This window comes from Nestor notabilis, unplaced genomic scaffold (assembly GCF_000696875.1).
Source record: "Nestor notabilis isolate BGI_N333 unplaced genomic scaffold, ASM69687v1 scaffold25239, whole genome shotgun sequence".
In the NCBI taxonomy this organism is placed as follows: domain Eukaryota; kingdom Metazoa; phylum Chordata; class Aves; order Psittaciformes; family Psittacidae; genus Nestor; species Nestor notabilis.
In genome coordinates, this window is record NW_009944524.1 from 14,813 (window position 1) to 29,263 (window position 14,451).

The window sequence follows — 14,451 nt, forward strand, 5'->3', positions numbered from 1 at the left end:
TGCAGTAATGCAAGTATTTGTAATTTCTGGGGTTTTCTCTCCAGCATTTAGTAGTGGTTGATGAAATGTCTGAGGAACTCTGAAAAGTAAGAGTGTTGTTATACTTAGTGGAGTTCAAAGTCAGCATAAAAATAGCACATAATTTTATAAAGAAACTTTTTATCTGTGATAATGTATGAGAAACAAGTTTTCCTTTAAAAAAGATTTTGGCAGTATTCTGCTTTTGTTACTGCTGCAGATAGTTCTCCATAAAGTCATAACCATCTTTCTTGCCAAGGGCATGATGACACATATGGGACACTAACTTGTTGTGAATTTTATGACATTTGTTCTGTGTGGTTTTGCTGGTGTTAATATCATCTGCTTGTTGTATTTGGTGTTTTGTTCTTGTGTTTTGTGTTTGTTCAGACAAAATATTTTCTCAAGTAAAGAATGTTTTATTCTTGCTTGTCCTCACCTTTTGTATATAGATGAATTGGAGGGATTTTTGCTATTACTGTCTAGCAAGACTCACAGAAGGCTTTCCTACTTCACTTTGACCTCATACAGGTTGAACTTTTCTTATATTGGCACTTGTTTTTTCACTTTCATCTAGGTTCTCGTTATGACATGTCATGTTGCTTTGGCTGTTTTGAGAAATGAGTATTTATCCCTGTCAAATATTAATCTTCTGGTGTTTGATGAGTGCCATCTTGCAATCCAGGATCATCCATACCGTGAAATCATGAAGGTGGGTTTCCATTGCATGAATGTTTTTATCCTTGGTTGAGGAGGAGTTGGGGAGCGGGCTGGAGAAGTGGGAACTATTTAAAGCACCTTTTCTACCAAGGAAAAATATCAGTGGAAAAATATTTCGGATGTTCTGGGACTGCAATTACTGTCATGAGTTAAGACTTCGGTTGAATTATGAGATGGAGAAGTAGTGTATTTACTGTATTTTAGAGTAGGGATTGAAGAAAAATCTGGCATTAACAGAGAAGATAAGCTGTATTTATAGAATCAGGAATTTTACAAATTCACTGATAAAATATTTGCATTTGGAAATGGGATGTACTAATCAGTTTCAATTATTTTTAAAGTACTGATTTCTGGAGATGTTTGTAGGGCTCCATCTGGGATATTTTTGCCTTTATGTGGTATTTGGCTTATACAGTACAAGAAACCTGTATAATAGATGTCATTCCAAATCTCTCCAAGTTTATCAAGAGCATGTGTCTTTAATTTATTCTTTTTTTTTAGATGATACTTTGGTTTTTAGATGGTGTGGAAGTATTATATGTGTTTTGTAGATGTGACAAAGCTATTCTGTGTAATTCTAACTCTTTATATTTTTCCAAGTTGTAAATACTTACCTTTCAAGGTGTTTGCTGTTAAATATTACTCAGTTTCTAGTTTAACTTCCAGTCAGTAGAATAGAAAATATTGATTCAACGTTCAGTTTCTTTTCCAACTAAGCGTCTAAGTTTGCAGTCTACTAGCTTGATAGTAGATTTGCAAGATAACTGTCCTAAGGCATTTCATTCTATTTTACTTCAGATTTGTGAGGATTATCCATCATGTCCTCGAATTTTGGGATTAACAGCTTCCATTTTAAATGGGAAATGTGATCCTGCTGAGTTAGAAGAGAAGATCCAGAAACTGGAGAAAATTTTAAAGAGCAATGCCGAAACTGCAACTGATTTGGTGGTCTTAGACAGGTATGTTATACAATTATGGTTGTTAAATTGATGCCTGAGTTTTCATTTTGGATAGAGGAATAACTCAGGAATTTTTACAAAACTGTGTATGAGATATCATTACTTCTATTTAGGGTGGGGTGGGAATGTTAAATTGTGTTTTAAGAAACCATTGTTGACACTGATTGACCTTGATATTCAGAGATTTTCTGTAATTGCTAAGAACAAAACAAGCAAGCAAACAAAACCAAACAAAAGCCACAAACCAAAACAACCCACAAAAACAACCCAAAACAAAAAAAGACCAAACAAAACAACTTAACAAAAACCCCAAACCCCAAAGAAACCCAAAACCCTAACCAATCAAAAAAAAAAACCCAACGTACCACCAGTGTAAAAAACCCTCACATTCCACAACACATTTTGAACTTGTAAAATGCACTGTCTTATGTTTGGAGAGTAACGCTTTCATGTTCAGTGTATGCCATAATGTTGCTATTTAATTTAGAAAAATGTTACAACATCCACACTACAAGATGGTCTTAATGCCAGAAAAGTTGCATGATTCCCCCCCACGAATGAGTAGCCCGGGTTTAGAGACTGATGAAAGACAGTGGGAGATCAGAGGAAGTAATAAAAACAATATAAAAATATCAGAGCAAGTGGGTGTTTTCAAAAACTGTTCTTATAGAGTGTATAGTCTTGTGAATGTTGCTTAGAAATAAAGGTAGTGATAATGTGATGATTTGTTATAGGGGAAAATTAGTGTGAAATGATTCATATGTAGCATGTTTTCTTGCATCAGCTGTACTATGTTGTTGAGTTTTGGGCAAAGTTAAAGATGGTTATTTCAGGTTCTGGAACAGGTGTTTTGTGGGTGTGTTTTTTAAGTGCCTTTTGTAAACTTGTGTAATCCATGTGCTTTTAAGAATTTTTCAGTTATAGCTCTTCCATTCAAGACTAGTAATTATTTTACTTGTGTAAGTGTACACATAGACCTAAGCTTATGTTACGTAGATCGCTTATGTTTGGTGTATCAAAAGAGTACACTCTGGAAAACCAAAAGTGAAGATGATGGTTAAGTAAATTCATTTTGGCTTTCTTTAAATTTTCTGGTACGTGAAAATAAGATAATAACCTCCTTTTTTTGGGGAGTATGTTTAGAAAGAACAGTATTTTAGAATTAAGTAGTTCAGTATTTGGGGTTGCAGAGGTTTTTCTACTTTAAAAGTATTTAACTGTGTACATATTCATCATTATTAATTCATGGTGAGGAAAGAAATGTACTTAAATACACTTCACGTTGTTATATGCTGTATAACCTTAACAGGCTGAAATAGCTCTGACTTTCAGAAGCTGTGTTTAACTTGATCTTTGCCCTCAATTAAGATATACTTCTCAGCCATGTGAGATTGTTGTAGACTGTGGACCATATACTGACAAAAGTGGGTTGTATGGAAGATTATTAAAGGAATTGGATGAAGCACTTACTTTTCTAAATGACTGCAACATATCCGTACATTCAAAAGAAAGAGATTCTACCTTAATTTCTAAGCAGGTAAGAACATCAAGCCACATGAAAAACCTCGGGAATAGAAATATTATTACTGTTTTTCTTTGCCATGTATGTTACTTTACTGAAACTTTCTAAGCAAGCCATCACAGACTGAGCAAAAATCATCATCATTTTTGTATTCACTAACAGTGCAGGTCTTTTCATAAATGAGTGGGTTTGAACGTCAACCATTTATTAGAACTTCATCTAGTTTGAGATTTAGATTTGCTTAAGGTAGTAAAACAATTCTGCACCCTGATGTTGTGGGTCCTTATTTCTGAAGTGAAGAATTTGACATCTTTGTGATCTCCTATGACCTTTGAATAGTTCAATGTAGAAGAGGAATTAATGCTTCAGGAAGTATTTGGAAAAAATGTACCCAGGTATATTAAAAGATTATATAAGGTAAGATTTGGGCAAAAATTCCAGCCATAAATCTAAAATTTCTGCAATTAATCTTGGAACAATATTGGACTAGTGCTACACCTTGCTGGAATGGAATTTGAACCTCTAGCTTGCCCCTAACTTTTTCTGTGTTTGTGCCTGTGTTGTCATGTGAGCTGGTAGACTCCAGAAGGCATGGTGTATTGACCTGTCACACATGGGGTCCAGGCAGCTTTTGTTACCCTCTCGGGCTTTGTGGTTTGGAATTGCCTCCTGAGGTACAGCTGTGTAGATATGTCAGCCTTTGTTCAGCAAGAAGTCAGTAGTGAGTTACACTTTAATAGTTCATGAGGAAGTTGGAGAACATACTTCCTTCTTCAGCCCAAAGTATTCTGGTCTCCTTTAACCTTCTTGGAAACCCAGCACTCTTGATGCTGTCCAGAAGACAATTATTTGGGCCAGATATGTAGGGAAGCCTATTGCAACTGAATGGGAAGAGCAAATCCCGAGTACTTCATGCTAAACTTAAAATATAAAATGCTAAAATACATAAGGAATGCTAGCAAGTGAGGGTTGCATAATCCAGAAGAGTAGATTAAATGCTATGCTTCCAATGCACATAACCTTGTGTGCTTGTTTTTTGATTCAGTAATTCTCCAAGATAAAGGCACCCATATGAAGAAAAAGAAATCAGTTTCCAGTCTGAGGTGCCTTTTGTCTTGGCAGTTGAGAACATCAAGCCTCCATGTACAGTGACAACAGTTTAGATAAATTTTGCCCTTAATTAAGTCTTATAGCCAACAAACTTCAGGGATGATAGTGTAAAGAGGATGATAACATGTTCTTTACTTCCTCACAGAAATGAAGGAAGATAAATTAAAGCAGCAACTGAAAACTATCAACCTCATGGTTGCTACGGTTCTGTTGTAGTTCTTATGATTTGGACGTATTATTACAACAGAAGTCTTTTTTAATGGTATTGTCAATGTAAATTGCCAGCCCATTTCTGAATTCCTAGCTTATTGCTTAACAATTTAGCTTTTCTGGGGGAAAAATCTTGCTGTCAAAAAAGATGTTAATGGTACTCAAGTGCCTATGCTGTTTTCTCTGATTAGGGTATAGTTCTCTGTTTTTCCTATTCCATCCACACACACCACCATGATTTTTTTTTGTCTTTGAGAGGCTAGGCTTGCTGAGATTACCCTAAGGCCACTGCACAACTTTCTGGTTAGATACTTCTGGAACCCTGGCAACTATCAGTAACAAAGTAAAAATGTCCAGTAAAGCATTAATGTATTAGTTCTATATTAAATATAAAAGGATAACGCTTTCTGCTTTGTTATTCTAGCTGCCTCAAAGTATTCTCCTTTTTAGCATAACTATCTTAAAGTAAATTTAAATATTCTTTAAGCTCGGGTTTTTTTGAGATTCAGAAATGTATGAAGTTTAAAGTTTACTTGTAGTAATTTAGGGGGGAGGGGGGAAACTTGCTCCGTTAGAAACACAAAAGTTGCCAAGGTCATTTAAATAACAAAAGCAAACTACTAAATATTCTTATCATAGAACAATTGTAATAATCCTTGCAAAGATTGTGCTATATAAGAAACAAGATCCCAGTTTTAAATGAATAGTTCATGAATGTACTCCTTTGAACTGATATTTGAATTCATTTGTTGTAGATATTGTCAGACTGTCGAGCTGTGTTGGTTGTTCTGGGACCCTGGTGTGCAGATAAGGTAGCTGGGATGATGGTGAGAGAGCTACAGAAGTTTATCAAACATGAACAAGAGGAGCTGCACAGGAAATTTTTATTGTTTACAGACACTTTCCTAAGGAAAATACATGCACTCTGTGAAGAGCACTTCTCGCCTGCCTCACTTGACCTGAAATTTGTAACCCCAAAAGTAATAAAGCTGCTTGAAATCTTGCGCAAATATAAACCATATGAACGGCAGCAGTTTGAAAGTGTTGAATGGTATAACAATAGGAATCAGGATAATTACGTATCTTGGAGTGATTCTGAAGATGATGAGGAGGATGAAGAAATTGAGGAGAAAGAGAAGCCAGAGACTAATTTCCCATCTCCCTTTACTAATATTTTATGTGGAATTATTTTTGTGGAAAGAAGATACACAGCAGTTGTTCTAAATAGGTAAAGCTTTTTATTTAAAAAATAGAAGATTTTAAAGAAAGAAGAAAGGCAGACTTACCTGCCAGCACATGGGTGTTAATATCATGAATATGTAGGGAGTTGTCTTGTATTTTCAGAGTTCTATTTTAAAGTTGGGTTAGGAGATCATGCTAGATCTGCATAAAGAGTAACAAAAAAATAAGTAAGGCTATGTGTATATGGAGTGGATGAGAAGAATGTGTCTTTGAAAATTGTACTCACAGGCTTGTTTTGGACCTGAGTTAGTAACTTGATTCCTTTTAGAAGGCAACATGTGAAACACTGTTTTTAGCCTATAAAATAGGTATATCCTGACTTGTTTTAATCAGTCTTTAAATTTATATTTGCAGTGGATGCTGGAAACTTCTCTAGCCTTCTGAGTGCAGTACTTCTGGAAACTTTACCATTACCTTACTAAATCACAGTATTATATGATCCACGTCTACAGAAAATCAAATTTGCCGTGCACAAATAATCTCTTGAGATTTATCACTACTATTTTAACAGTTGGAGTTTATAAGATGCTTATTCAGTTAAACACTAAGCACTTTCTTACAGTCTCCACTGAGAAAAATATGAACCCTGGAATATTTGCCCCTTTGCAGTACTGTAGTTCCTTATCAGTTCATGTTCCACTGAAAGTGATCCATGTTAGTTATGCATAACAATTGTTAAATGCTATATTCCACAAACTACAAATGACGTCTGCTTTATTCACTTATCTTGATTTGAGGTTTTGATAGATTTTTTTGATAGTGTGCTAGATGTCCTGTGCAATTTTTTTATTCTATTCTGGATACCTCTTACCCTGCTGTTACCTTTTTGCCAGAGTCAATAGTTGAAGTGTGAGATATCTTCTTTGATCTTCAGACTTGCCTGAGTGGCTGATTTTGGTTTTGTTTTCTTTTTTTTGTGAACTTCATCTTTTTTTCTTTGCCTTTTTTGCATTTATAAATATGTTTATGTAAATATGCAATATGAGGCAAACTAACCTATTCAGTTAAATGAACATATTTTGTTAATAACTCCTGAAGAAGTAACACTAACAGATTCTTACAAATTTTCGCTGAGCTGAAAATGAATATTTCATTATGTGTGAGACAGAACAACTGTGAAAAATTTTCTTCTCTGTTTATGGATGTGATTTAAATTATACTTTTTCCATTGTACATTCTTATAGAGTGTGATTTATGCACAATACTATATACTAACTGCCATTGAACCTGACAGAATGTGATCTCTAGATCAAATTGGTAACCAAATTCTACTGTCTTTAAGCTTGAGACACCTTTGGGGCAGGTTATTGGCAGCAAAAAATGAAACTGTGTGTAACATTTTATCCAGTTGTGAAAGCTGGCTGTAGCAGGCTCTCCTTTGCCTCATGTAGCACACCTAGACTCAAAATACCTGGGTGGTCAGCAAGCCTGAATTGTTGGAATTAAGTCTGAAAGCCTTCAGTGAAGAACCTGACTGTAGGCTCACTTCTGTTGAGTGGGTTTGGTTCAAGGGCCTCTGCTGAATGTAACTATACTTACATTGCATATAAAGGTGGAAAGACTGTCTCCTGAATAAGGCAGTGATGAGTGTTTGAATTAGTGTATCAAAGCCACTCAAGCTTCCAGTAATCCAATATAGATCATTATACAGAACTAAGTTAAAGCAGAAAGTATATTTTTTCTTAAAATACATTTATTATGGTAGTTATTTAGAGACTAGAATCCCAATTTATGAAGTCCGTGATGACTGAGGAAGGGCAAATTTCATGGTGTGTGTTGTACTTCCTGGGAGAAATGGGTAGAAATTTTCCCTGAAGTGGTAATTATTGCTAATATCTATCTTTAGAGATCTTTAGCAACAACCACTGAGCATATTGTAAATACTGCAAATTAGAAGGATTATAAAAAAATCAACTTTTTTATTATTATACACAATTGATGAACTGGGTCATTTACTGTTTTATTTTGTGTATAGAGTTGAGTTCTGGTGCTTATAAGCTCTTTTTCAGAAGAGAAAACATTTTATAAAGCAGCATTTTTAATTTTCATTGCAGTGCTCCTCATCTCCCCTAGGGAGGCATCTTAAAGCAGAAGTTCTTTTATCTATTTGAAAAACAACACCTATTACCTACCACTAATAGTACTTTTTTAACCACAAAGTCTTGGATGTTTCCCAAGAACTTGCCAAAGATGTGCACAGGGAAATGTTTATTCAGATATTTTTAATTGTCCATTTCTGTAATAAGTGAAATCCAGTAAGAATGTTTGAGATGCTTAGTAGGTACTCAGACTGAAGCTGTATGACTTAACAGAAATGCCATGTGGAAAAAGAAATATTTAAAAAAAAATAGGGGTTTTGTCCACTTCCTTACCCATGCTTGCTTAGTATTTGTCTTAAGTCTAGACTGCATACAGAAATGTGAGTTAGTTTAGCCTTGAACTAAAAAATCACATGCATTTGAGTACAGGAGGATCCTTCTTGTCTGCTTGCATAAGGATAGCAAGCTGTTTGCCACTTTTCTGTTCTCTTGCCTATATGCACTGTCTGTTCCAGTTTTAACAGATGCAAAGGAACGAAGACTTAAAGGTGCTTTATGTTCCCATCAATCCTGTTTAAAATGGAGACCAAGAAAGAGGAGAGACTTTGGTAGTTTTCTGAGTGTAGAAAGGGCATGGAGAACTTTGCCATGTGGTTTAGTGGCAATTTGCAGGGCAGGTGGTAGACTGGCACAGTACCCATCTTTGTATATGTGAGGCAGAACTGCTAGAGATTTAATTGGGAAAGGTTTGAATTGCCATTGGAGTATGCAGAGGCAGGTTGTCCTTTGGACATGAGGAGCACCTGGTAATAGACATGATGGATGTGCTGTGAGCAAAGTGGTGTTGGGATGGCTATATCGAAATGTGCAAGGGATGTAAATTTCTGTGGTTGATCCCTTGATTTTTATTGGCTCAGCTGCTCAAAGACCTGTAATGGCTGAGAAATCCTGGATTCTGTCCATGCTGAAAACAGACAACTAAGGATACTACAGCATAATTACTTTGTGCAATTATGCTTTTAGGTCTGTAAATGTCTAGTTCTGGATTCAGAGTATTACGTACATGAGCAGTCTTCTACCTTGTCTGTGAAATCAAAATATTGCAGAAGCCAGCCGCTTCTACTTGTGTAACCTAAAGAAGTACGTAGGGGAGTAAACTGAGAGCACAGCTAATCTTCATCTCCCTGTTCAGTGTTCCTTTTAAAGAACTGGATTAAATCCTCCAACCATAGATGCATTTGAGTTAATTTCAGAAGTAGTAAACATCTGACTGGGTAGGCTGAGCATCAGTCTTTAGAAACACAGGTAACATTTTGTCATTAGTATACCTGAACAGAATATGTATTTTAATATTAAGGAGGATAACATGTATGTTTTAACCTAAAAACTTATATTGAGGAAACATGCTTTGAGTTAGCAGTTACAAGTCTTTCTGCTAAAATTACTTGTAATTTACAGAAAATTAGATTAAAGCAATTGTGAGTAGGGTGTTTTAACAACAAGGAGCCTTAGAGCTTGGGTTTTACCATTGTCTGGAATGTGTGTGATGCATCATACTCATGCTGTGTATGTATGCAGTCTGTCTTTTATTCTCCTTAAAAAGATTTTCATAGAACTGGTGTTTTTAGAGAAGACTAAGGTCAGTTTGTGTTAGCATGGCTTAATTGTCATGCTTCCTTTCTTAATTTTAATGTAAATCTGGCAAACAGGTATTGTTTTCCATTTGCTGGGCTGTGTGGCTTCTAAAAATGCATGTAATGTTTTTAGGTTGATAAAAGAAGCTGGCAAGCAAGATCCAGAACTGGCTTACATCAGTAGCAATTTTATAACTGGACATGGCATTGGCAAGAACCAGCCTCGTAACAAGCAGATGGAAGTAGAATTCAGAAAACAGGAAGAGGTAACTTCAAGAAAAATAATTGAAACTATAGTACTTTCAGAACCTTGTATTTTCCCTTTTATTGTCAGCAAGCAGTGTCTGGGGTACAGTCACTGGAAGTTCAGGGGATACCCTTCGTTTAACAAATACACATACTTACTGGAGATACAGATGACTTTCATATTTAAAAAAAACAAAGCATGTTTGGAGACATTGCTGTGTCATATTACACAAGCAGAAATTAAAACTTCATGTAAAATCATGTTTGTGTCTAGTCTAGTTTTGTTTTATTTTTTTTCTGCGTTGGGTTAGTAGTAGCCCAATAATACTGCAGTGAAAATGAAGGTTCTTGGCATTTTCAACAGTTAAGCTGGTTTTAATATTTATCTTTGCTGAAAGTGAATTTGGTAACTCATTAAAGGATATAAATATAAAGCTGTATGATTTTGACCTCATTTAAAGCATTTGGAGTATTTTGAAAGCAAATGCATTTAGTGCTTACCTCTGGCTGGCTTGTCCTTTTGACTACTCCATCCCCTCCAAACCTTTTCGTAGTATTGTTTCGTAAATAGTGTAACTATCAGAAGTACCATGTCTAGAATATGCTCCACCCCACCAAGGGTGTTCCAGCCTCAGAAATGGCTGGAAAAGTTGCTGTCCTGAAATCGGCATTTTTTTTTTTTTTTTTTTTTTTTTTTTTTTTTTTTTTAATACTACATCTGGAAAATTGTAAATAAATAGGTGTGATCTTCTCCATTGTTAATGCCTGTAGTAGCTTCTTGGACTCATGTAATTCCCCATACCAGACTTAATTCCTAGAAATCTGCCTGTTCCGATAAAGTCTCGCTGTGTTTTTTAGAAAGAATTTTTTCTAGTAGTACTATTAGAAAAAGTTTTAGAACGTGCTTAGAAAAGTTTTTGGAATGTTTTATCTACTTTCTTTGTTTTTATTGGCATCTGATGATGGAAACAGATCTCAGACTAATCTCTCAAATTTGTCTTAATTATTTTTTCAGGTTCTTAGAAAATTTCGAGCACATGAGACCAACCTACTTATTGCTACTAGTATTGTAGAAGAGGGTGTTGACATACCAAAATGCAACTTGGTGGTGCGTTTTGATTTGCCTACAGAATATCGTTCCTATGTGCAGTCAAAAGGAAGAGCTAGAGCACCAATTTCCAATTACATTATGTTAGCAGATACAGACAAAATCAAAAGTTTTGAAGAAGATCTGAAGACATACAAAGCAATTGAGAAGGTATGAGGTTAAAGGGGTGTGCCTGGTTTTGTTAAATGTGTCACAGTATGTTTTTTAAGGGAGAAGGTCTCTTATGTTCTGTTTTTGAAATGTTAAGATCCTCAGAAACAAATGCTCAAAATCTGTTGATACCAATGAAACTGAAACTGAACCTATTGTTGATGATGATGATATATTTCCACCGTACGTGTTGAGGCCAGATGAGAACAGTCCAAGAGTTACTATCAACACTGCTATTGGACACATAAATAGGTAAGAGGCATATTCACATTTTATTCTTTGTCTTTGAATAAAAACTTTCTTAGTCTGTCTCACATAGGTTGGGGCATTGTACACATTTCCTCTTAGGAATCTTAGCATCATAAGATAGCTAGGTTGGAAAAGACCTTTAAGAACTTCATGATACCTTCTCTCTTAGAGAAAGTAGTCCCAGTGGTTTGAAGGGGTAATTTGCTTTTTCCCTCTTTATCCTACAGAGGTTCTTGCTCTGATGATAAATGTAGCTATATCAATTCCTGTTTAATTTAAAGCTGTCCTGAAAATATTCACTTTAAAAATGGGTAGTAATATTATTTGGGTGGGTTTTTGTTTTTTTTGGGGGGTTTTGTTTTGGTTTTTTTTTTCCCCTCTTGATAAACTAGCTTAAAATAAGGTGGCTTGTTAAAACTGTAGGGTAAAATCTTCCGATTCTAGTATTTGCATCTGTAATAGCAATTTGTTGTAATGTATAAAAACAAACACAGTAATCTGAACATACCACAAGTCCACAAGACAGGATGGTATGCTTCCATGGGAGCTAGCCAGATGTCATCTTTGTAAGGCCATGGCAATTAGAGGATGTCCTCAGTGACAGGAAAAATTAAATGTTATGACATTTCAAAAAAGGCAAGGAAGAAGACCCAGGGAGCTACAAACTGGTCAGTTCTACCACAGTCATATGGAATATTATGGAGTAAGTCCTCATGGAAGCACTTTCCAGGCATGTAAAAGAAAAGAGGGTTGGCAGTAGCCAGCAGAGTTTTATTAAGGGCAGTTTTTGACTGATCAACTTTGTTGCCATCTGTGTGATGAAGTGATTGACTCTATGATGGGGAAGAACAGTGAATGTCATTTAGCTAAATAAAACTTTTGATGCAATTCTTGAGATGCAGACCATTTTGGTGAACTGCCTGGTAAATAAAACGTGGCATAGCAGTCAGATTTGAAGGGTGTAATGGTAAATGGTTCAAAAGCTAGCTGGCAGCTGGTTATATGTGGCATTATTCATGGGTCATTAGGCGGTTCAGTGTGGTATAACATCAGCATGTTCGCATTTGATGCCAGGCTGGGAGAGGAGGGGGAGCCATGACACATAGGATGAATAGGGCAACAGTAAACTCAGGAGATCAAACAAATGCAAATTCTGGGACCTGAGACAGAATAGTCTTATATATCATTGCAACCTTGGAAACACCTTGCTGGACACTAGCTTTGTAAGTAAAGGACTTGGAGGTCTTCTGCTCACTAGTTAGTTGAGTGTAAGTTAGTGTACCCTTGCAGTACTCAGTATGGCCTGAAGTCATCTTCTAGCATTTACACCAGTAAGGCAAGGTTCCACTGAAGTATGTTTAGATTCCAATTTGCAGGTTTTGACGATTTGTAAAATGTTTTGTCAACTTAGGTACTGCGCTAGATTACCAAGTGATCCATTTACACACCTAGCTCCCAAGTGTAAAACCCGAGAACTACCCGATCATACGTTTTACTCTACTCTGTACCTGCCAATCAACTCACCTCTTCGAGCTTCAATTGTGGTATGTATTTGGGGAAAGAAAAGCATGGAACTAAGTCAGTATGTTGGTATTGGTGTCTGTGCTGTTTGTAGAACTAGTTTCATTGTTGTTTATGAAAATTACTTTTTCTTTCCCTGTGCTGTGCTCTATAACTGTATTTAGATAGCTGTTTGTTTTAACCCTTTTCTAGTAGTTACTGTTTATTCCAAAGGCAAAAATACTTAAATATTCTAAGCGCCTTTTCCCCCCCACACACACACTTATGTAAGATTTATAGAAAATGTCCTTTTTTGGTTTTGATCAATTATTTGTTGAGTTGTTATTTTGTTATTCTGGCTTCTGTGAAAAACAGCATAAGCCTGAATATCTTCACAAAACTGTTATCAATGTATTTTTTCAAAAAGTCTTTTTTACCTAATATGTTTTAGTTAAATTAAACTAAACAAATATATAATAAGTAATGTGCTAACCAAAGTTTTTAAGAAATATTTACATGTTTATAGGGTCCTCCAATGAGTTGTGCAAGACTGGCTGAGAGAGTTGTAGCTCTTATTTGCTGTGAAAAACTGCACAAAATTGGTAAGAAGTGGAAAAACAATACCTCTTTAGTAAAGAACATTTTATAATTGTGAAATTGAACATGGTACGGGTGTTATGCATATATGTGCATTTCTGCCATATCCTTCTGCTATAGTTTCCTTTCTCTTGCCTTGTTTTGCAATACGATCATGTTACTAATTTAGCTTACACCTTGTAAGCTGAAGTTAGATTTTCTAGGGGAAGCTTGTTATTTAATGTATCTTGTCTTAAACAGAAAATGCAACATTAATACAAGAAACACAGATTTTGATATTGAATGTACCTAATAGAGGTTGCCCAAGGAAGCTGTGAATGCTCCAACCCTGGTGGTGTTCAAGGCCAGGTTGGACAGAGCCGTGGGTGACATTGTTCAGTGTGTGTTGTCCCTGCTCATGGCAGGGGGGTTGGAACTAGATGATCTTTAAGGTCCTTTCCAACCCAAACCATTCCATGATTCTATGAAATGAGTTTTGTTCTCTAGATGATGTTGATTATAGATCAGGGACTACATCCTGCAGCCGAAAAATAACAACTCTTGTTGTTCTTTTTTAATTAATTGTAACAAATAAAAATACAGAATACACAGCCCCACATCTGTTGTATTCTCTACTGTATCTTATGTTCTAAAAATAGGAATTGCAGGATTACTTCAGCTCTCTTGTCTCTTGTAAGTGTAATGCAGCATATTATTTTTTTGGTGGCATTATTTTTGAGTGCTTTGATGAAGTACAGAAACATGTATGTATCTTTAAAAATAAATAAATAAATCTCTAGGTATGGGGTTTGTATTTCCTTCCCTGCCCCCCTTTCCCCCTCCCAGTTAAATCTTTTGATCACTGAATTCATACCAACAAATGTAAAATACCATGGTAGCACATCTCAGTGTTGAGAGTGCACATTCAATGGTAGTGATTCCCTTTTAAGAATGATACACAAATCAAACTGTTCCATCTTTCTTGGCGTTAACTCAATGTGAGTGATTTTTTGATGGGTATTTCAGTCCCTGGTTGTTTTCTGTGGGCAATAAAAGTTTAGTTTTCTCTGAAATTTTCATTATTTTTTAATTAAAATTTCAGAGTGTTTCTTACCATAAATGAGTTTGGGTTTTTTTTCCCCAGAAATTCCATCTTTATCACTCTTTC

At 35.6% G+C, this 14,451-nt stretch overlaps 1 protein-coding gene across 1 annotated transcript in view; it reads left to right on the forward strand.

Annotated features, from left to right (window-relative positions):
- Positions 1-14,451, forward strand: part of LOC104411912 (endoribonuclease Dicer-like) — a gene marked incomplete at its 3' end in the record, with an annotated part of 41,644 nt that overhangs the window by 10,950 nt on the left and 16,243 nt on the right. Inside the window, 9 exon segments of the mRNA XM_010022459.1 lie at positions 596-730; positions 1,537-1,697; positions 3,066-3,234; positions 5,295-5,767; positions 9,588-9,720; positions 10,716-10,958; positions 11,056-11,210; positions 12,619-12,751; positions 13,234-13,309. Coding sequence (XP_010020761.1) covers positions 596-730; positions 1,537-1,697; positions 3,066-3,234; positions 5,295-5,767; positions 9,588-9,720; positions 10,716-10,958; positions 11,056-11,210; positions 12,619-12,751; positions 13,234-13,309 — 1,678 coding nt within the window.